The sequence below is a fragment of the Lytechinus variegatus genome, chromosome 3, assembly GCF_018143015.1.
Source record: "Lytechinus variegatus isolate NC3 chromosome 3, Lvar_3.0, whole genome shotgun sequence".
Taxonomy (NCBI): Eukaryota; Metazoa; Echinodermata; class Echinoidea; order Temnopleuroida; family Toxopneustidae; genus Lytechinus; species Lytechinus variegatus.
In genome coordinates, this window is record NC_054742.1 from 29415907 (window position 1) to 29439715 (window position 23809).

A 23809-nucleotide genomic window follows, 5' to 3' on the forward strand; every position below is an offset into this window, starting at 1 on the left:
TGTCACTGTTTCCTGTGAAGATTGTACATTGTAGAATCTTCCTTTTTTGCATTGATATCATTTTTGTCTTTGAAATAAAGATGAAAGCTTCAAGATTCAATGTAAAAAGTTACTGTTTTTCTATTTTTCTGCCTAAGGCAACACACTTAGAGGTAGAGAGATGGTCTTTTTTTTCTGTACATGTTATCAGTATTGAATCCAGATATTTTTGTAGTACCGGTAGTCTTGCTATTGATATGTGTGTATGCATTCCTTCACTAATGTCTCCTAACCAAAACATCAATAGATTAACTATTCTGTGTCAGTTCAATGATGACTAACCTTTTTAATCGTTTACTAATATTTCTAAATTCATCCTTATTCTCCTTTTTTTCAACCATATGCCTTTAATGCTAACACAATCTTTAAACATTTCTGTCATGGAATTCTTCGTTTGGTAACCAGCACCAGCAGCACAAGCTACTCGTAGTAGGCCTAGTAGGCCGGAGGGTGACTTAACGTCTACCTGTAAGTCTGTTGCCTCCGCTATGCCTTAGTTGTTGAAACACCATCTTTGCTTTATATGTGTTTACATGTACATACAATTTAGTGATATAAGTCAAATGCACAGTTTTGGAAAAATCAAAGTAGTACTATTGTAAAGATTCTTTTTGGAATTGTAGGGATTATGAGATTCGGAGAAAGTTGTGATGAATATTGTTTCAATCACAATTCATTCCCCTCCAAAATGATAGCATAGGTATTGTCCAGGAGGTATTTGCTAATTGTCTTTATTTCATTAGTTCAGATTTCTCTTTGTCACTGAGGGCAATCAATATAAATTTCTTTCAGATATTATTTCTCTCCTATAATCTTGGATAAAATCTATCCTTAGATAAATTGTCTTTTGTGTTTAATGTCCATGTACAATAGAAATGGCAATGATAAAAAAAATAGTAATCATATTCACACTGCAAAAAATAGCGCTGACTAAATATGGTGTGTTAATTGAACCTGTTTGGATGTGTGCTCCATTTACTTGTATGGCTTCAGCATAAGTAAAAAAAAAAGAAATGAAGTCTTTTATTAGATGAAAGACAGATGTAACTTTGATAAGTGCAGCATCTTTTATTTTTAATTAAGATATAAATAGATGGAAAATATCTGCAAATAACAAGAATTATGGAAAAAACATGTCCTATTTACTTGTTTCCGTCTGTTGTTGTTGAGGGGGTGGTTTTACAACTGAATGATGCCTTAGAATATTATTATTAAAATAGTTTGATATATCCTCAAGCATGTACAAGGTGTTTGTTTTTATTTTTCAAAAGGGGGTGGGGATGGGATATCTTCACCCTGAATTTAGTACTTCATGACAAAATCAGTAATTTTCCTATCTGGCAATCAAACACTATATCCTGTATAATGCAGCTAGCATTGATGTCACTGAGAATATATAAGTTAGGTGTTCAATGCATATATGCTTTCCTACAAAAATAAGTCACAAAATACTATTGATTTTTTTCCCCAAATTAACTTAGTTGATAGTCTTTCTTTTATTTGTGCATACTTCAAATTCTGTAATATGAGACATGATAACTTATATGTTGAACTTGATGATATTTCAGTAAATTGTAAAATTTATGGTATACCATATGAAAAAGGTTAGGCTACTCTTAAGTGCCAAACTAAATGTACAGGAATAAGTCAACCTTCTGTAAGTTTAATATTTGTCCCGAGTCCTACCAATTTTGACGACCATGCAAACACATGTGTTGTGTTTTATATATATTATATATCCTACGAAAGGGCAAAGTCTATGAATGGGTTTATTCCATCATAATACCAGAGATGCCAAGTTCAAAGACCAGCTATGCGTGAGATTTTCTGTGAATCTGAGTGAGATCAATGTATATGGGGATAGGCTGTGATAGTTGCGTGAGACAGAGATTCGAGGGGATGTACAAGAGTCCAAAATGCTTGAGTCTCACGCATAATGCGTGAGACTTGGTAGCTCTGTAATACACATATAGATGTAAAGACGAAGGTAGAGGGCATTAAGGCGCATTATGAACATTGAAAGAAGCCAAAAAAATTTGCCTTAAACACAGACGTAGAGATATATATATAATAATACTTGTATTTAATACCATTTTCATAAACCTATCCTCAAATTAGCCGCCTAAGAGTAATGCGGATAATTCAATAAAAATTGCATTCATAAACTCCGAAAATAAGCCGCATTATTTTTACGAGCGCCCGTCCTGAAATAGGGGGATAATCGCCATGACAACTGGACACGCCCCCTCCGATGCGGTTGTGTTGGAAAAGGGTGACCTTGTGACCGCACCATGGCAATTATCCGCATAATTTGGAAATGCATTCATAAACTCAAAATCTTGTCCCGATGCTGCTATTATGCGGATAATAGCAGCATCAGAGTAATGCGGATAACTCTTGTCCTCCTCCAATTTTACGACCAAATTATGCTGCTATTAGCCGCCAAATTCATTTTAATGGGGTTTATGAAAGGGGTATAAGAAATGCTATTCACGTTTGTACCATAGTGCTTTACAAAAATTTACATTGAATACAATAATAATACAACATAATCATAAACCATACAAACAACATAAATCATGCATTAAAGAAATATATATATATATACCTCTTCCTAATCATATTTCTCCTAGTCATTTCTTTTTCTCTTAGTCATTTCTTTTTCTCTCGTCAAACAGATTTTTGTAGTCCCAGTAGATTTGACCTGGTCAAGTTATTTACCAGCTTGTAATGCTATTCACTTACCCTTTATGTTGTTGAAGTTAATATACAACATGTTTGGAAAATTAATTATCATAAAAATTGGGCTAAAGCAAATGTCTTAAATTTGAAATTGGTCGGTTTACATGTATTTCTTTAAACATTTTTCAAAACTGTGCATTTGTATTTTTGCATGTTTAAAGTCACTTGCACAATTTTTCAAAACAACGATCTGAACCTTTGAAATTCTATGTCTCTTTATTTATTCCTCTTCCCCTCATGACTTTTTCATAACTTATCTCTGTTTCTCTTATATTTTCACATAATATCAAGAAAATATGCAAATATTCATTATTTGAACAGAGATTAACAGTTTGAGAAAGTAAAACTTCCAACAGTTTCCCATTTATACTGTTCTATTGAGTACCAATATGTAGTCACATATTGTGCTGAAATTATGGATGCGTATTTTAATGTCCAGGTTACTTACAATTTAGTCCTGCTTGTTGCTATGTATTATCAATGTAATTATTGACCTTCTGATAGCCACTGATGGTTTGTGATGAGTTAAGTTGTGCTAAAACTTTCTTTAGTTAAAATATGGGAGTCGTTTCATCAAGGTTTATGTGAAGGTATGCATGATTATGAATTTTGAATTCAGGCAGGCCTGTTTGAATTACCAAATAGGACCATATTGACAACATGGAAAATATCACAGAAAGTGACTTTTGTATTCAAGTTTATTAAGTCATGCATAACTTTGCTTTATAAACGTGTCTAGGAAAGGGTTTAGAACATTTCAATGAGAAGTTGTGCAATATGACTCTGAATGTCCCAGAATCTTGCCTACATAGGTCCCAAAGTAAATACATGTTCTGTATCAAGATTGTGATACACCATTAGATCTGATTATTCATGTAAATCCCTAAATGAATTATCTAATGTTGTATCATGAATTTGTTTGAATGTCATTCACTGCTTCAAATATTTCATTTAGCAAGTGTGCATGATCGCTGGTCATATTTCACTGTACATTAATGTCACTTGTTTGAATCATAGGGGAAACACATTCTTGCTGTTGTTCAATGCAAGTTCAACCTGTCAATTTTACTGTTTTCATTTAAGATAAATGGCATTGATTTTCTATACACATTAAATAAACCATGGTTTCATCTTTTTCCTACCAGCTCTCTTGTATCTATTATCATAATAAATTAAATTTTCTTGATATTTTCTACATTTGTAATAATATATTCATTAAAAAAATTATCGTAAATGGTGACTTTTGTTTTATGAAGTAATCACAAGCTTGATACTAGGATTAAGAGAGCAAGGGCATTATGGGTTGATCTAATCCCATATTCTTCTAGGATTGGTGGTCTGTTTAGAGATAAGATAATTTTTAGAATACCAATTTCAGACAGTATTAGCAATCGTTAATAAGACTTACTGTAAGTTATAGGAAAGTGAAAACTAGTTCAGAATACCCTAAGTTTTTTTTTTGTTAATCGCATGGAATCACAGTCTCATGCGAGTCTCAATCTCAAAGCATGACCATCCTTTGGATTTATGATTTCCATTGACATTTTGAGGAGTTTGAATTCTCTTTGAAATTATTTACTTTGATTTTGAAAAATATTATTTGCTGATCTTCAAGGCATGTTCTATATTCACTTCTACTTTAATTTTTCTTCCACATTAATGTACATGTTTAGCTACCATTATTTTTTTTGCAAATTATATGAATCTTATATTCATTTAACTTTTGTACCTGTTTTGTAGAACGACATATCTTTCAGAATACATTTCAGACAGTAAAGCTACTACTACATTATTGCAACCTATTTCTAGTACTGCTTCTACAACTGCTGCAATTTCTACATTTACTGCTACTCTGCTGCTTCTGTTACTGCTACATTTACTGCTACTTCTAATGCAATTACCACTGCTACTTCAGTTGCTCTTGCTACCATTAAAAAAATACTGCACACCAGTCAAAGGTCGATTTGCTATCCCCCCCCCCCCCGAGAAAAAAACCAAAAACGTTTATATATATCTTCATGGAGCTACATTAAATTGATAATTTGGGTTTCAAACAAAGGGGAATTTTGATTGAACAGATCGTTCCCGAATCCACGAATTGGCACATGCAACCATTGATGCACAAAATCTCTTTTCAAGATAAACACGAATAAAGGTTTTTGTCTCACCTGCGAAGCAAAGTGAGACTATAGGCGCCGCTTTTCCGACGGCGGCGGCGGCGGTGGCGGCGGCGGCGTCAACATCAAATCTTAACCTGAGGTTAAGTTTTTGAAATGACATCATAACTTAGAAAGTATATGGACCTAGTTAATAAAACTTGGCCATAAGGTTAATCAAGTATTACTGAACATCCTATTAGAGTTTCATGTCACATGACCAAGGTCAAAGGTCATTTAGGGTCAATGAACTTGGACCATGTTGGAGGAATCAACATCGAAATCTTAACCTGAGGTTAAGTTTTTGAAATGTCATCATAACTTAGAAAATATATGGACCTAGTTCATGAAACTTGGACATAAGGTTAATCAAGCATCACTGAACATTTTGTGCAAGTTTCAGGTCACATGATCAAGGTCAAAGGTCATTTAGGGTCAATGAACTTTGGCCGAATTGGGGATATCTGTTGAATTCCCATCATAACTTTGAAAGTTTATGGATCTGATTCATGAAACTTGGACATAATAGTAATCAAGCATCACTGAACATTTTGTGCAAGTTTCAGGTCTCATGATTAAGGTCAAAGGTCATTTAGGGTCAATGAACTTTGGCCGAATCGGGGGTATCTGTTGAATTACCATCATAACTTTGAAAGTTTATTGGTCTAGTTCGTTAAACTTGGACATTAGAGTAACCAAGTATCACTGAACATCCTGTGCGTGTTTCAGGTCACATGTCCAAGGTCAAAGGTCAATGAACTTTAGCCGAATTGGGTGTATCTGTTGAATTACCATCATAACTTTGAAAGTTTATGGATCTGATTCATGAAACTTGTACATAAGAGTAATCAAGTATCACTGAACATCCTGTTCCAGTTTCAGGTCACATGATCAAGGTCAAAGGTCATGTAAGGTCAATGAACTTTGGCCTTGTTGGGGTTTTTTGTTGAATAACCATCATATCTCTGTAAGTTTATTGGTCTAGTTCATAAAAAGAGGACATAAGAGTAACCATGTATCACTGAACATCTTGTGCGAGTTAGAGTAGTATGCAAAGTCAGCACTGCTGCTATATTGAACCGCGTGATGCAGGTGAGACGGCCAGAGGCATTCCACTTGTTACATTTTCAACTGCCCTTTTCTATATGATTGCGAAGTTTAACAGAATGAAGAATGCACAAACCAAGAGCCAGGCATCTACTGCTGCCTTCCATGTTAAAAAAATTATTGAATGAACATCAAATCTTAACATAGCAGTGATTCAAAGACAAGTGTCATTTTGTCAGTAGAAAAGGCATGCACGTGCGTGCCAGTTCGTGGTTTATTTTGCAAAGGATTTTGAGGCTAATGTCGCTGTTTCACTTTAATTATCTAATTTATTAGAGAGAATTGGGTTCGAAATTTCAGTGAAATTATAGACCATAACTAGAGAATACTTTAACTGAAAGAACTTGAAATTGACTTTTCATATGATTTTGGGACATTGTGCCACTTCGTGGATATAGCAACGAGATGAAGGGCAAAACATTTTCTTTGACAACAGTTACTTCTTGTATGCCCTTCTGTAGCAGTGACAATAAAAATGACCATTACAATAACCAATGTCAACTTTTTGATTTACGTTAATTGTGTGTTGTTACTTACATGTAGGCCTTACAGAAAATTTAATGGCCCATATTCTGAAGTCAGGTTTATCTTAGACCATTGTCTAACTATGTGCTAAAATTATGGGGAGCTAAAAGTAAAAAACAATGTTTGTAATTTACATTGTATTGTGTATTTCACTTCACTATTTTTATTTCTGTTTGTTATCATAATGAAGGAAAATTATTCCCAGAAAATTATGAACAATTTGATTATGTACTGTTATGGATTTGTACCCCAGTTGGCCTTCCATAGTTAAAACACAACTTTAAACATGGGTTTAATTTAAACCTGAGTTTAGAATATGGGCAATAAACTGCAAAATTCTGTCTATAGTCGAAGGCTCATTTTGGAGAGTGAGAATATGAAGAGTGTACAGGAAAGTGAAGTTGCAGAATAAGAGAAATTGTTTTGAGTATATTGTCTTTGGTTTTTTATATGATAGCTATAGTATTGTTTAGAAGTGTATTGTTTTATATCAATGTTTATTATTTTTATATTAAGTGTTTTCGTGAAAACAAATTATTGAATTTGCATGTTACACATTATTAATTTGCTTGACATTACAGTTTAGTCTGTCATTTTGTTCTGAGATGTGATCATATTTTGGCATCACCATTACATGTTGCATGTATTGTCAATGAGATATGCATCTTTTTCTTGAATTTGGTAAACTGGTTTTGAAAGCATTCCTGAATGACAAAACAAACTTATTATTTAAAAGGCCGACTGTATGTGGCAATAAAAGGTTGGAGATAAAATATTGTCTTTGTTATCCTCTATACTGTGGCTTATGCTTTGACCAAAAAATAATAGAACACAGAGTTGCCCTCTATGGCCCGTATTCTGAAGTCGGGTTTAACTTAAACCCAGGTTTAAAGTTGTGGTTTAAGTATGGTCAGCCAATTGTTACATAATCACTAACAGTAGAGATAACATACTTTCAGCTAATTCGGCTTTCAAATCATTCATAATTTGTGTAGGAAGTATAAATAGATGATTGTCTTCACCATCGATGAATCAGGAAAGAGCACAGTAAGCCTGAGAAACATACCAATTAATACAAAATTTGATATTTTTGGCTTCCCATACTTAAACCACAACTTAAAACCTGAGTTTAATTTAAACCAGACTTCAGAATACGGGCCTATGAGTTTAGTGAGGAGGGTATTCCTTGTAAGTCAAGTTAACTATTAGAATTATGTTTTAATATTCATCAGATGAAGAAGAACTGAGATTTGTTTTTAAGTTTCAATGTACAATGATATTATCAATGAGAATATGCTATTGTTGTTTTCCTGCAGTAATGGCCGTTGGACGTCCCCAGGGCACAGCAGTGTATAGAGTAGCCCAGTATGCAAGAGGTTGTGGAGTACCTATCATTGCTGATGGAGGCATCACAACAGTTGGTCACATCACAAAGGCTCTATCACTAGGAGCATCATCAGGTTAGTAGTAAGCTGTATTTATTGTAAGGAGTGGATCCCCAAAGGCATGGTCACACCGCCCGAGCGTTGTCGGAGCGGAGAGAAAAAATCACCACCACTCGCTACCATTCACCATTTTCAATTTCAATTTTTTTTTTTTGATTTTTATTTGCGATTTTCCCCCCCAATTTTTTGAGCGAAATTCGACCCCATTTCCCTACCGCTCCAACAACGCTCGGGCGGTGTGACCAGGCCTTTAAAGGAGAATTCCTGTTGTGGTAAAGATTGAAAACTATAATTTTGAGTTTCTTAGATTTTCTTGTGTTGATTAGGAAGAGTGTTAATAGTACCAGTAAAAAAGAAATCTTCTGCAACGGGTAACTCTTCAGATCCTCTAAAATGAAGATATACAGAAAAACTTCAGATGAAAAGTTTGAGCCAATTATGTTTTTGTAGTACCTTGTGTACAGTGCATGTGACATGAAATGAACTTTATCAGGTGTAAAAATCAGCCCTTTCATCAAGTGATAAACTCTTGTTGTATGAGACCCTGATGTGTATTTTATGGGACAAATGCAGCTCCTTCATTTTGTATCATTCTATAATTATTTTCTACCCTCTCTCTTTATAATTTGGTTACTGACTTGAATTCTTTGCTCACTTTCGTGTCGTCCAGTCATGATGGGAAGCCTGCTGGCAGGAACCACTGAAGCTCCCGGTGAATACTTCTTCTCTGATGGGGTCAGGCTCAAGAAATACCGTGGTATGGGATCACTGGATGCCATGGAGAAGAACAAATCCTCCGCCAAGAGATATTTCAGGTAGGTATGCTTCAAAGAGTGCATGGAATATGAACCCAGTCTACCTACACCTCTTGAAATAAAATAGTGCAAGCAGTTGGCTTGATCATGGCTGTATGCAACATCGGGGGGAGGGGGGGGGGGCAAATTGGGTGCCTCTTCTAAAAATCACCAAATTTATTAAATCCTTCAATGAAAAGATAGCAATGCAAAAACTCAAAAGTGAGCTTAGCTCTTAGCTTCCCTGCTTACATGTTTGCAAGATCTCAAGTTAATCATTTTTAAGTGTCATCTTAGTTAAGGGGCAAAGTTGTAAAAGTATATTTCAGCCTGTATAAACTGGACAATATTGTAGTCAGAGACTGCTAAATTCAAGCAAGAAAATTTGTGCTTAAAGAATTTTTCCAAAGTTTGATTTCTTTCATTTATGATATGAAATGTAATATCATGTGAATAATTTCATATGAATAGTAAAATTCATTAAATTTAGCTTACCTTTTCAATTGTATTTTCTATTGATGAATGTTCTAATCATAACATTGCCATTGGGCCCCTTTTTCTTATCTGCCCGTCTCGACGGGACGTATTATGGTATCACGCTCGGTGTCTGTCCGTCTAGCTGTCCGTCCGTTAACTTTTCCTTGTAAACGCGTTAACTTCAGTTTAACTTAACCTAGGCTCATATAGTTTGGTGTGTATGATACTTGTAAGTATGCCTGCAAGCCCATCGATTTTAAGATCAAAAGGTCAAAGGTCAAGATCACAGTGAAATGTTTTCATCTTACTCTTCTGAAGTCCTTGTTAACGTGATAACTTTAGTTGAACTTAACTTAGGCTCATATAGTTTGGTGTGTATGATACTTGCATAGATCCTAGCATTTGAGGTCAGAAGGTCAAAGGTGAAGTCGCCATCTTCCAGTTTTCTTGCTTGACCAATAGCTCCATTTTCCATGTGACAGACGGGTGTATTATGTGCTTACCTTAGTGACACTCTGTGATGAACAGACCAACCATTTGACGTACATGTAAGAACTTTTTCACAATAACAATTTAGAAAATGACATAAATAATATTGCAAACTGTTTTAGAATCCCACTCCCGTTCATTATCATTGCCATTATGCTAAAAATCCTATTTGATTGTATATCCCTTGTTACAGTGAGCGTGACAAGCTGAAGGTAGCCCAGGGTGTATCAGGATCCATCGTTGACAAGGGCTCCATCCACAAGTTTGTACCGTATCTCATAGCCGGAATCCAACATGGATGCCAAGATATTGGGGCTCTTAGCCTCAGTATTCTCAGGTGAGAGACAGAATTTTTTTTTGTGGGATGAGGTTTTCTTTTTTGTGTGTATTCTCACAACAGACAGATCACAGTTTTTAAGAAAAAAATGTCATCATTGAGTTGAAGAATTCACCAGTATCCTCCAGCAACCAGGTGATGATGTTGATCATGGTGATCAAAGGCAGAAGAGGAAAGCCCTGTCTTTAATATATAAAATACTTTATTCTGCTGGATTGATGAGAGTGATGTGGTATGTTTATCCACGTTGTTTTGTTCACCCTCTTTCAGAGACAAGATGTATGCTGGTGAAGTTCGCTTTGAGAGAAGGTCGCCTTCAGCTCAGGTAGAGGGAGGTGTTCACAGTCTTCATTCGTAAGTTATCTCATATTTCTCTTTTTTAGGGCATTATGCATGATGTTTTTGTGTGAAATATTGTAGGATTGTGTACACAGTGGGAGAACAAGAGAGAATAAAAAAATGCAGAATGTTTATTATTTACCGAGTGCTTCTGAATAGTAACCAAATCATTCCTTCCTTTCTTACTAACAGGTTTGAGAAGCGTCTGTTTTAAAAGGCAACAACCAAGAGTTCTGCAGCTTCTCACTATCTTCACAAAGTTTTGGAGGCTGGACGCATTGCTTTCTGATTACTGCATATGGTGTCTATGTTACATGTGAACAAAATGTGTTTGTTTATCTCAGCATGATATTGTACTAGCCAAGTCTATTTTGATATATACTTGTATGATATTAGAGATTGATATCTAACTTTTATGATTGTTACAAAGTACCATGTAATACAGAAATGAGTACAGGAGGGTTAAAACTGTATAAAGTATTTGCACTAGTCTTAAATGAAATTGCTTTGTCTGGGCCATAGATATTATTTTGCTTGTTGTTTTGTCAAAAGTTCCTATTGAATTTCTTTCTGTTAGGATTGCTCTGTACAAGCCATGCGTCCTGTACGTTTATTTTGTTTCAACATGCCATATATTTTGCCTAAAGAGGTTTCACAATGTTTTGTGATATTGTTTTACTTAAAGATACAGGGGGGGGGTATACATTTCAGTGGCAGTTTTCAAACAGACTTCCTCTCACATACTGTAAAAATGAGACCAATGCAAAATGACAATGTATACAAGGAAGCTGATGTGTTCTGTGGATAAAAATTTAACTGCATAGGGTGCTTTGCAAAGAGTTTGATGTAACTTAAAAGGTTTGTTTTAACAACAAGGCATGAATGATAATGAATAATTGATGACTACACAGTAATGTGACTTTGGAGCATGATCAGACCAATGAAGTGATGTGTTGATAACTTAAGGTTAAAATCAATTTTAATTCACCCTTGAAAGTTTTGTTCAACTCCCCAGTTAAGTCTTTTTTATCTGGCTCGCTCCAACCTTTGTACTAATATTTTATCACCAATACTTGAAGTGATTTATGTATCAGTATGGAGAAATGATGTGGCAAGTCATACAAACATTGTATACAGTATTGCTGTTCAATATATTTGTTCAAAAATTTGATCAAGCCTTCACAAAAAGGAAATTGGAATTGAAAGAATACAAGAGATTACTATATAGAGAGTATAGTCATGTTTATTTTTCATTCAGTATGTCAGGGTTTAAAAGATTTATAATTGCTTGCCATAAGCCAACATTAAATGTTGATATGCATCATTATTGTCCATTGTCATAGAGCTAATAGACAAGCATTTTGCCCTGCTGTTGCAGGAAGGAGGGGGGTTGAAATGTTGTGTATTATAATCGATGTATCAGATATAGAGCCAGAGGAGAGATGTGCTTTTAGGAGAACTAGAGATTATTGACAAGGTTTTCTAGTCCATTTCAAACAATGGTCAGTCTGGAAAGCACAAAGTACAGTTTCACTTTCTCATTACTTGTCCGATTTTTCTCAAACTTTCGTTGATCTGTTTCTTTGATTTTTCTGTGTTCACACAAGCTATCTTGGTCCACAGGTTTCATTCTCCTTTAAAAGGTTTGTTTTAACAACAAGGCATGAATGATAATGAATAATTGATGACTACACAGTAATGTGCCTCTGGAGCATGATCAGACCAATGAAGTTATGTGTTGATAACTTAAGGTTAAAATCAATTTTAATTCACCCTTGAAAGTTTTGTTCAACTCCCCCAGTTAAGTCTTTTTTATCTGGCTCGCTCCAACCTTTCAGTCATCCTGGCCCACTTTCACAAAACTGTTGGCATCTTGAAAATCATGGAAATTCCATAGATGTCCATAAGGATATATTGACCTGGATCCATTGCATGATGGGCTATTTCAAATGACCCCTGGTTGTATTTCTTTGAATAGCCTATAAAAGTCTCTGAAGACTCCAGTTGATATAAATTACTTGAAAAAGAACATGCAAAGCTTGTTTCTAGTTGGTGTCTGAAGTATCCTTTAATGTATATTCACTTAATCAACATTTGTTCAACATTTTTTTTTTGGGGGGGGGTGGGCATTCTACATGCTTTGTTAACCTTTGTTTTTATTCATTTCAAGTTTGGTGCATTCATTTGTAAAACTTCACGTATGTGGCATTTCATAAATATGTGTTCCTGTGTTTAGAGATTTTGTGCTATGGAATAGAGGCCAGTGCCTGGTCAGTTGTATCAGCTCTTTAATGGTTTTGTAAGATTATCAAATGGAAGAGCTGTAAATGCACTGTGTCCTTTTTAAACATTACCATGAAGTTTAAGTTTATGCATGGACTAAATCTGATGTAAATCATGACCAAAAAAATCACCAAGTTCTCCTGTATTATGATGGTTGCATTGATACATTTTAGATAGGGCCAGAGAAAGTAAAAGATTGATATTTTGATACATTTGTTTTCTACTAATATTTTATCGCCAATACTTGAAGTGATTTATGTATCAGTATGGAGAAATGATGTGGCAAGTCATACAAACATTGTACACAGTATTGCTGTTCAATATATTTGTTCAAAGATTTGATCAAGCCTTCACAAAAATGAAATTGGAATTGAAAGAATACAAGAGATTGCTATATTATAGAGTATAGTCATGTTTATATTTTATTCAGTATGTCAGGGTTTAAAAGATTTATAATTGCTTGCCATAAGCCAACATTAAGTGTTGATATACATCATTATTGTCCATTGTCATAGAGCTAATAGACAAGCATTTTGCCCTGTTGTTGCAGGAAGGAGGGGGGTTGAAATGTTGTGTATTATAATCGATGTATCAGAGATAGAGCCAGAGGAGAGATGTGCTTTTAGGAGAACTAGAGATTATTGACAAGGTTTTCTAGTCCATTTCAAACTTGATTTCTTAGCACAAACTCATTGATGTTGAGTGGAGAGTTGCTCTGTTCCTTGATGGCACTTCACACAACAAAGGTCAGTCTGGAAAGCACAAAGTACAGTTTTACTTTTATTGATTTCTCTCTTCCCCCTCTCATCATGGAAATAGTTTTTTTTTATTTCATGATTGAAAAAACACATTGAAAATGAATGAATTTGTAGATAGGGAAGAAGTAATCATTTGTTAATGTGTATTATTGTGTGCTTGTGTGTATGAGGTGAGGGGTGTGTTAAAAAGAGGATGTAATTATCTTGTGATATTGGATTTTAAGTGATATTTGATTTTTAGACAGAAATTCATAAGAGATTACTGCAGGTATCAATCAAGTTATATCAACAAAGATTAGGTTGTGTTTGAGTATGTAGTTAATGCAATTGTACAGAGGAATTCATTTAGACTGAAATCATTATATTACTATAAATTTGCACAAGAACAAATGTAGTAAATATGGATTTGTATTTGTATCTTTATGATTTTCATTCCAGAGAGTATGTTTTTTTGTTGTAATTTTAGTTTTGGCAATGTTTAATACTCTGTATTATTGTGCACAGTTTAGGAGCTGCAATGAATAATTGAATATTATGCTTTCAAGGTAGTTATGATGAACTTTCTGGCAAGCATAAGCCCTGTATAAATCATATTTTGAAGGAAAAAATAGTTTTGGGCCAAGAAGGTGTAGAATCCTTTTTTTTTCACAAGTAGTGTAATTCATCAGCTTGATGATTTTTTTTGGAAAAAGTGAGCTATTGTGCATATTTTTTTAACCACTTTATGTAGTTTTATGATACATATTTTGTATCATAATTGATTTATTACTCTTAAAGAAGATGCAACTTGAGAGTTATCTTATAGCAGTACTTACCCAATTAATATGAAAGTTGTGTAATATGTTGAAAGTAATGTCACCTAATCTTTGCATTTACTGCCAAGTCAACATTAAAAACTGATTTGAATAATCGGGGAAAAAAATCTCACCAGCAGGACACTTAAATTTTCATCGAAATCAGATATTTAATGAAACAGTCATAACATTTCAAAGTTAGTGCCAGAGTTGATGGTATCACCTCCAGCCCCTATTTTGTATTTTACATATTGCTTACAGGGTAGTACAGTTTTTCCTCCTATAGTATGTAGTACAAGGTTTGGTTCCTCATGAAAAAAAATCAAATCATAATGGTTTTAAAATATGTGTGATTTTTTAGAATTTCTCTTGATCATCAAATCTTAAAAAATTGAGTTTTTTACATTTCATACATTCGATAGGATATGATGTCATTGGCTCCTACCCCATTTGCATTCTGCCAGAGCATGCATATAACTGTTTACTGAAAATTTTACATCAGTTTTGATTAATTTTCAAAATAGGCTTGTCTATTTTTGCTCTATTTCAAATCAATTTGTTATAGGGGGGGAGGCAGACCAACTATGCCTTCTTAAGGGGAAAAAGTAGTATAAAAAGCGAAGAAACAAAGAGTATGAACAAAATGAAGTCTGTAACTTCATATTAATATTACCCTGTAATGCAATAAAATAACATCACCTTCAGGTCATCTTGCCCCCAATGAAACTGCCCGGTATTGTCCTCGATGAATCCTGGTTGTTTGGGTAGACTTGGCCTTTAATTTACATTAGATCCCATTTCGTTCACTTCTGTTACTCCTTATACACCCCTTTTGAAATTGTGATCTTTTGAAAAGTACTACATAATGAAGAGCTAGCAATTACGGTTGAGTAGATTATTCATTTGTCATTCTTGATATTATTGCTTCATTAACAGTTCATTTTGAATGATCTGAACATTTATATGCATGTAGTAGATGTTTTTTTTTTCAACTATTATTTCCAAAATAAACACCTACACTGTTTTGACAGAGTCAATTAAGCTTTTTAGTCTGATATGTTCTAAATGGCTTGGGAGAAAGAGAGAGACTCGAGGGAAAATGGGTGCAGGATTATTAGAATTACTGTAGAGGCTTCCTTTTTATCAATTTCTGTAGAATTTCTTTTTTTGGTAGTATGTTTCTTCTTTGATTTGCCATACATCACCAACAAGGCAAGGTAAGTAATAAGTTCAAATTACATGCATATTTTTAAACAAATTGTTTACCTTGTTACATGAAAGTTTGTTGGGAGCTTGCCAGACATAGCAACTAGTCTTTGTTTGCTGGATCCCAAGTATTGTAGTTTATTACTAAAGGAGAAAGGAATACTTCGGTACTATGGGTTACCAATAAAGAAACATGTATAAATTTGAATCACTTAATAAATGAGTGTTTTCATAAATAGGGACTCAAAAATAACACCTCCAGTGACTGCATCAATCACAAAAGAAAGTACAAACCTGATATCCACTTTCACTTTAAAGGTATTTAACTTTGTGAGCAGCCGATTAAAAAAATTCTCAAACCAAGATGAAACATGTGTACAGGTGCATGTATTAGAACTAGTAAACCCTGAAAACAACCATTATTGAGAATGAAAAGCTAAAACTACAAGGGAAACCCCGATTTTGTAAATAGGTGTCTTATAGACGCCTAAATAGTACACATAAGTGTATAAGATGAAATTAAGATGGTGTTTCCGGTCACCTTATAATTCAATTTTTGAAGCACTAAATAATTATTTTCGAACGCAATTTTTTCTGGGCTTCATTTTTGTAACATATCACAGACACAGGTGACAAGTGTGACCTTCTAGCTCAGATTTTTTAAAAGCCAAACCAATGTTAACCAATCACTTTAAGGTATTACTTTCCCAGTTAACTTACAATGATAGAAATCAAATTATCAAATTTGAAACCCCTCTTGATTTGCTTCTGTCAGCACTTACTTGACCCACTGAAATCAGTACAAAGTGAAAATAAGAATAGAGAACAGGCTTTATGATCACTTTGTACATATACGAGTTTATGTTAATTCGTGGGCATTTCATACAAAGATCATACAATTTACTTCTTTTAACTTCAATACTAGTAGAAATCCCAAGACCTGAAAAAATGAAATACGTTAATGATCTTTAATGTTTTAGTATAAATTCATGAATCAAACAATTAAATTGATTGACCAATCTAACAATGCTAAAGGGAGATGATGTAAGTACATATTATGATAATGAAAAGAAATTATGAACCATACAAAACCTGTAACAAATGAAATATATATCACAAATTTTTCTGACTTTAAAGATGTAAAACAAGGGCGTACACTTGGATCAATCACTATACTGTCAAAGTCTTAATGTAATGTATGGGGAAAAAATTGAATTATAATTTAAAAGTATGGATAATTAAAAAATTGTTGATATTTTCCTTGTGTGATTCACAAAGAATAGACCATAATCAAAATATTTCCATAAGAAGAGATATCTAAGAGATACATTGAAGGAATTCAATTATTTAATTGAACGGGGGTAGGGAGTTAGATGACAAATTAGCCTATATACTATGAAAAATTACTGAAATATTGATGTTGATAATCTGTACATGATTTAATTGTTTATTTGTTTATTTCTGATATTAATTTTATACAGGGTTGCACATATCACCAATTTGGTGGTTTTCCATCCGGTGCCCGTTTCATAAATTTGTTCGTAAGTTAAGGATGCCTTAAAGAACGACTAGTGATCCTTTCTTGTGCGTTAAACCATCGTCCATGAACATGTTAGTGTATACCATTCATTACAAGAAAGGATCGCCAGTCGTTCTTAAAGTCGCTCTTAACTTATGACAGCTTTAATATGTACAGGCACAAAATGTATGTAAACATATTATTACAAAAATTATTGATATCCTTGAGAATTATATTCATTTGATAACCTACTTTGATTATTTTTATCACACTTGTGAAATTATATTTTGAAGTTAGAGCATGAATCAACTTAACAATAAATTAGAACGAAAAAGAAATTACCTGATATCAAAAGCGAAGGAAAGATCACCAGTCAACACTGATACCAATGATTTCTACATATATATTTCAATTTTTCACTACATTTGATTACTCACAAGACCGCAGAAAATCGATACATTGATAAGACCGTGTCTAAAATTAAGATATGCATATTATATAATTTCTTTAAAATATGAATATGCTTATATATCCTTGGAATTAATTTACACCTCATCTGCAGAAAACATATATTTCAGATTGTATTTAAAACCTTAAGAATTCAATACATACAGCGGTGTTTCTGGTAAATTATATAGATCTCAAAACAAAGTAAGTTTTACTGGTTATGTTTCTGTAAAAAATACATTTCTTTATGTTTTCCTTTTTGAAGGCATTACGCACAGTATTTAAAGATGTCGAAAGATTGTGCATTTTCAAAGGTTTTCAAGTACAAGTCCATCCACACGTAAAAGTTGATCTGAATAAAAGGAGAAAATTCACTATTAAAGCATAACACTGAAAAAATTTCTAAATCGGATGTAAATTAAGAAAGATAAAATATTTAAAAGTTTCGCTTAGTTTTACAATATGATCCTGGTCGGGATTCAAATGAGCAGACCCACTTTCCATTTCTTTTGATTTTATTGTAGGATGTGAAACAAATCTTATTTTCTCTTCATTATCATGTGAAAAAGATTTTATTCCGCCTGAACATGTGGAATTACAATAATTTCCACAGTTTAACAGTTTTCAACAGTTTAGCGGTGCATGCTAAGGACAGGAAGGGGATTTTGTTTGTACACATAATTTCTATATCCAATACATCTCGGATAGGTCAACGGATATATCCACTCCCCCCCCCCCCCTAATAGGATTTTTAATTTTTAAAACACGTGTTACATAAATCATATCAAGTGTCATATTGGCAACATATTGGAAAAAATGATTCAGATTACAATACACTGACTTACAACAACTGATACAATATTTAGGATCCTTTCTGAAGGGGGGGGGGGGGGTCGAAACGGCGCCACGTAAAAATGGCAGAGGTAATAGTGGCAGAGGTAAAAATGGCAGAGTGCCATTTTTACTGCTGCCATTTTAACCGCTGCCATTTTTACCTCTCTAATTTTTACATCTGCCATTTTTACCTTTTCCATTTTTACACCGAGCCCTCAAAACAATCCGTTGGTTCCGGGCTCGGATCACATTAAATTAGATTTAATTAATATTCTATTCATTTATTTATTTCAGTTTTATTTACGCAGGGTAACCCTTTCAGTTATAGACCTGATTTACAAAGAGGCCTTGCAACGATAAAAAGAACATATACATATTTTATAATGGACATATAGATAAGATACAATCATACAATAAAGATAAACATTAGGAAACGTACATGTATTCATTCCTTGTCAGTTGAAAAAAAAACATTCTAATTGAATGTTTGCAATATTCGATGAGTCAATAGATCATAATACAATATTATTTTGTTCTACACATGTATTGGGATATAGATGGTAAACTTTTGTGTTGTTAGCAAAGTATAGCTGTTCGTTTTGTCTATAGGTAATGAAACAATTTATGGCAAGATCCAACTTGTGCTTTTTTTAAAACTTCTTCCAACTTGTGGTGCCATCACAATCTAGTCGGCCACGCATGGTTTCGTCATTTGCCTTTTTAAAGCGTTGAAAAAAAGATTAACATCATCACCAAAGGGAAATGAGGCAACACCTTTGGCTACTTTTTCCGGTGCTTGTAGCAATTTCATCCCCGTAGATTGTGCAAGCACCTTGGAAATTAAAGAAAGCACCAAAATACTGAATTAATGTAAATATGTAAATGGATGGGTACATGATAGTGCACTGAAAAGCTATAACCCCGGGCTACACCCATGTTGTATACTGCAGTATGACATAGACTTAAAATAAATACAAAATAGCAGTCAAGTCGATCAAGAGCAAGAGTTGTAATTATCTTTCTTCGATGGCCCTGGTGTGCAAATTAAAATGATAAAAAACTAATTACATTTACATGTACAATCATTATACAGTCATTAAAGAATTTGAATTTTCGTAACTCAATGTCAAGAGATTAATAGTTCAGACACTCAAAAGTGGAAGAAATATTGTCAGTCATGTCAGACAGTTTTAATAGTAAACGACTTTCCCCTCCATGTCAAATTCATACATGATTAACGTGAAATAACACTTTTAAACCTTTATCAAAAAACAAGTTGCCAGAATAACCAATACATATATTTATATCATGCGACAAAATGTGGGTTGCGATTACTTGCAAAACAAAAAGCCACTCAAATGCACATTTCGTCAGAATTGAAAAAAAAATCACCAGCGCTTGTGGTACCTTGTATTAAAGGATGATTACTTTGTTTTTAAGAGTTTTATTTAGAAAGTTCTAAGAAACATCCAATCAGGGGCGGGTCACATATATTTTGATGGGAGGGGGGCGAGGAGAATTAAAGGTTCGTCACCCCCCCATTGGATAACAGGGGTAATATAACGAAACACCAGATTCCTCTTCTTTTTACGCCCTACTTTTCTTCATCGTTTTTTCTACTCTCTTGACCCCCCTATTTTGTTGTTTATTCTTTTTTAACTATAAGGGGGGCTGTCACCATGGCCCTGGGGTTTTCACATGGGGTTGCGTGCATTATTTTTCATAGGCAGTACCCCTAGGAATTCTTGTAAGTCAGTGTCAAATAGGAGACATGTATTGAAAATAACCACCAATTTGTGTTGTTTTCGGGTTTTCCTACTTGCTTGTATAATTTCTTGGGACAAAACGATCGGTAATTTGTAGTGAGAACCCTTTTATTTATATTGGGCTTGTCAAATTTTCTTCAGCAACCCCAGTGAATAATGGTTCTCAGAGTCTTGGCTGTCGCACCTGTGGCGCATCCTTTAAGACCGGCTTACCTGTAATTTGGAGGCCTTTTCCAGCATATACAGAAGTGTGAAGGCATTACGTGCACTATACCAACCGTAAGTACTCCATGATTACCCATCATCAAAATGCTTTTGTCACCCAGAACCTAGTTCGAAAAGGAGCACAAAAATCATACAGAGCTTGATAATCACAAGATGAGAAGAAAAGTTGGTTGAAGGTAGGGGTGCTGGTGGGTCGGGGGGGGGGGGGGGTACAAATAAACCCTAGGGGCCCGTTGCATAGAACTTTTGCCGTAGTTTTTTTTGCCATGAAATTTTGACCGAATGTGAAACTCTGGCAAAAATCTAAGATTTTTGCCATAGTTTTCTATGGCAAAAATAAGTCTGGCAAAAGTTTTATGCAATGGGGCCCGGTGGTGCCAACAATAACTGTGTGCTAAATATCATTTCTTCTTCTTCATCTTCATCAAATCGGGCGACATGCCGCATCCAGTGTATTATATCTTCGAGAATACAAGAAGATATGGATAAGGTTATCGATAAGATGAAGGTAGTTAAACAAAATTACTTTACTAACCTTTGCTAATCTGCGCCCTTCTTCATCTGCGTGAGCGACGCCAGTGTAATTGTAATCAAATTCCATTTTGCCATACATAAACATGCTGCCCTGAGAAAGCCTAAACTTGAAAGGTTCTGGATCATCAACACAAGCTGAATAAACATCCATCATGATCATGAAAGGCAAAATAAAGAAACATTATAATAAAAAAGATAACTGACATTCATTTTCTTCCACCTCTATTACATTTTGTTACAACTACAGGGAAGCCTCTTCATTTGACAAGCTGCTATCCCTGAGCACTTTGACGTACAGAATGGGTCTCCCAAAAGTTTTCAAGACCCAGAAAAAAAAAGAAATAGGAGAAAAGGAACAAGAAAAGAAAAAGGGTAAAATGTGACGTCATTTTTTAATATAATGTCAAAATCTTTCACAAAATTAGATCTTCTTTTAAAATGGTCAAAATTGTCGCTTGTTCGCTTGGCACTTTTAAGCTGAGATTTGATCACATGCAGACACCGTTTTGGGGCACATTAGGCTACTGTCATCGACATGACCGAGGGCCCTGAATATCAACCGCAGTGTCATATAATAATGCAATATCTTATACACTGACAGACGTTATTGCTACTCGCGAAGGGTGACGAGGATCATTCATGTGTTATCACCAGTATGATGGTATAATGTATAAATTATTTTACGTTCCTATTAGCGTTTCCAATCAGCAAAGCAGAAGAACTGATTTTATATATTGTTTATATTATTCATTTATTTCCTATCATATGGTGGTTTCAGTAATGACAATGAGCTACGTCCGCCGTTGCTAAACAGCTCTCACTTAAGAATGTTTTCAGTACATGCGGCAGCGTAGAAAAGACATACTAATAAACTTATTCAAATTTTATGTTCTTGAATAAAAGCTTGCGTTGCGAATGGTTTATCGACATCAATAATGATGTATGCAAATTTGATTTCAATTAGGCTGTTGTAGTTAATTCATTAATGTCATGCTAAATTGTCCACCCCAGCGATATGTAAAGAAAAACAGATAAAACCAAACAAGCTGAAAATCAATTAGAATCGATTGTAAAGAACGAAAAGTAATGAATTTCAACCTTTTCCTTTAACCCCCAAGACAGTATTTTGCATATCACGTGATAAATGGTGGAAACCTAACCTGCTGCATGGCTCTATACACAGTGGATAGCTCGGATATCATGACGATTGATGTCACCATGCTTCTCCTTGGATGATTTGATTTTTAAATAAGAAGTAATTTCCTCGAAATTGATTATGTAAAGAAATTTACATTAAATGAGATTTCTTTTCTGGTATACAAATGCATTATATTAATTTGTATGAATTATGCAAGCTAAATGCATATCCAACGTACCACTCAAAGGCAGAAATCTCAAAATGCTCTTTCTTTTTATGTTATTCCACTTGCTGTATTTGAATGCAAGTATTAATAAAAGGAATACAGAAAAAGATTGAAATGTGTGGGTTTTGTTTTGTCAATCTGCATGAATATACAATATGTGGAGAGCTTACCTAAACAGGTAGTATATGGTTGGTGTGTGTGCATAATACTGACTGTACCATCCATGGGATAGCGTATTTTATGAATAGCACGATGAATAGCGTTTGCTGTTTCCGCTATTTCACCTTCTCCTTCAACTACCTTGCCAGTCTCAAAGTCAACACCGATCATACAAGATGCAGTAACCTGATGAAAATCAATGAAATAAACAATGGATATATTTAAAAAAAAAAAGGGGGGGGGCAGAACGCCTCTAACTTTTAATTCGTTTCCCCTGTGTACTTCAGGAAGGGTTTAGGAAGATCAGCACGGTTTCAAAAGGAATAATTCTTTCATGAAGTGTCGTGATATGCACTTAAACGGTTAATTCGGAAATTATTTCATTTTTGCGGTGGATATACCACCAGTCACATTCATATACCCATTCTTTAAAAAAAAATATCTTATTCATCGTGCTCCTCTTAAGATTTCAATTTATAGTCGATTAATTGGGGAAAGCTACTCGTTAATGACGTCCCCAAAACAAACAACATGACTTGTAAAATTGTAATAACTATCTTATTCTTATACAGATTTTCATTATTCACCAATATTTTCATTTAATTTCTTTTTTTTTTAAGGGGGAGCTTCCGCTCTTTAAAAGCTCCTATAACCCATAACCCAATACCATATGCATGTAATAAAAAGAAAGTGTCTTAAGTGAAATCTGAATTATTTTGATTGGGAATAAGTGCCTGCTAATGTGTTTGTAAAATAAAGATATACAGTGCGTATAAAAAAACGGGACAGATTTGAAAAGTCTATAAAATTTTTGTTTCAAATTATGCATATTTTGGTGCTAATGGGTGCTCTATAAGGTCTTATCTTTGAAATGCAATTTAAAAAAATGAATTTTGTTCATGCTTGAGCGAACACAGGACGTTTTTGTTGGGGGTTCAAAAAGCCGAGGCTTGCGCCAGAATTGCAGAATATAAGTAATATGATGATCAGACTTCTTGCTAATCAGGGGAGTTCCTTTGGACCTTTTCATTTTTTGTGCCACAATTTTCGAATTATGCTGTCAAATTTTATTTACAAATTTATTTATTTACTTGAATTATTACTTGAATTATTTTGTTTTTTCATTTAAAATCCTCTTACCTTTTAATTTTCCTTCATAAGTAACTGAGAAAAGAAGGTTTTTTGTCAACCCAAGCAAGAAGATTTGCATTATTAATTGGAAAAACTTGTGATTATTCAAATCCTTTCATGATATGAAACAAATTATGTTATGTACCTTTGAAAGACAGGAATCTATTTTTCAAGGGGTCATTAATTCTTTGACCACGTTAAATTGCTTGACAGGAAACACAGGAAGGGATTCATGTCTTTTAATGACAATGGTGTATTGAGTCAATTTTGAAGGAGCTAGATATCGCAGATCGGGTAAAATGTATTAAAAAGTTGTGAGCGAGCGAAGTGAGCACGCAA

At 34.2% G+C, this 23809-nt stretch overlaps 2 protein-coding genes across 7 annotated transcripts in view; one reads left to right on the forward strand and one right to left on the reverse strand.

Annotated features, from left to right (window-relative positions):
- LOC121410710 (inosine-5'-monophosphate dehydrogenase 1b-like) overlaps positions 1-15317 on the forward strand; it is a 61924-nt gene extending 46607 nt beyond the window's left edge. For 3 of the 6 annotated variants that reach the window (XM_041602962.1, XM_041602963.1, XM_041602964.1), the window contains 6 exons: positions 445-507; positions 7886-8029; positions 8685-8829; positions 9968-10111; positions 10382-10465; positions 10643-15317. In XM_041602962.1, coding sequence (XP_041458896.1) covers positions 445-507; positions 7886-8029; positions 8685-8829; positions 9968-10111; positions 10382-10465; positions 10643-10664 — 602 coding nt within the window. In that variant the 3' untranslated portion in view covers positions 10665-15317. The remainder of the gene's footprint in view (positions 1-444; positions 508-7885; positions 8030-8684; positions 8830-9967; positions 10112-10381; positions 10466-10642) is intronic. The other 3 variants (XM_041602965.1, XM_041602966.1, XR_005969367.1) reach the window with 2 other exon arrangements.
- A 1013-nt stretch (positions 15318-16330) lies between these two features.
- LOC121410712 (putative aldolase class 2 protein PA3430) overlaps positions 16331-23809 on the reverse strand; it is a 31283-nt gene continuing 23804 nt past the window's right edge. The window contains 5 exon segments of the mRNA XM_041602967.1: positions 16331-19123; positions 20271-20329; positions 20332-20386; positions 20818-20951; positions 22351-22525. Coding sequence (XP_041458901.1) covers positions 18977-19123; positions 20271-20329; positions 20332-20386; positions 20818-20951; positions 22351-22525 — 570 coding nt within the window. The 3' untranslated portion in view covers positions 16331-18976.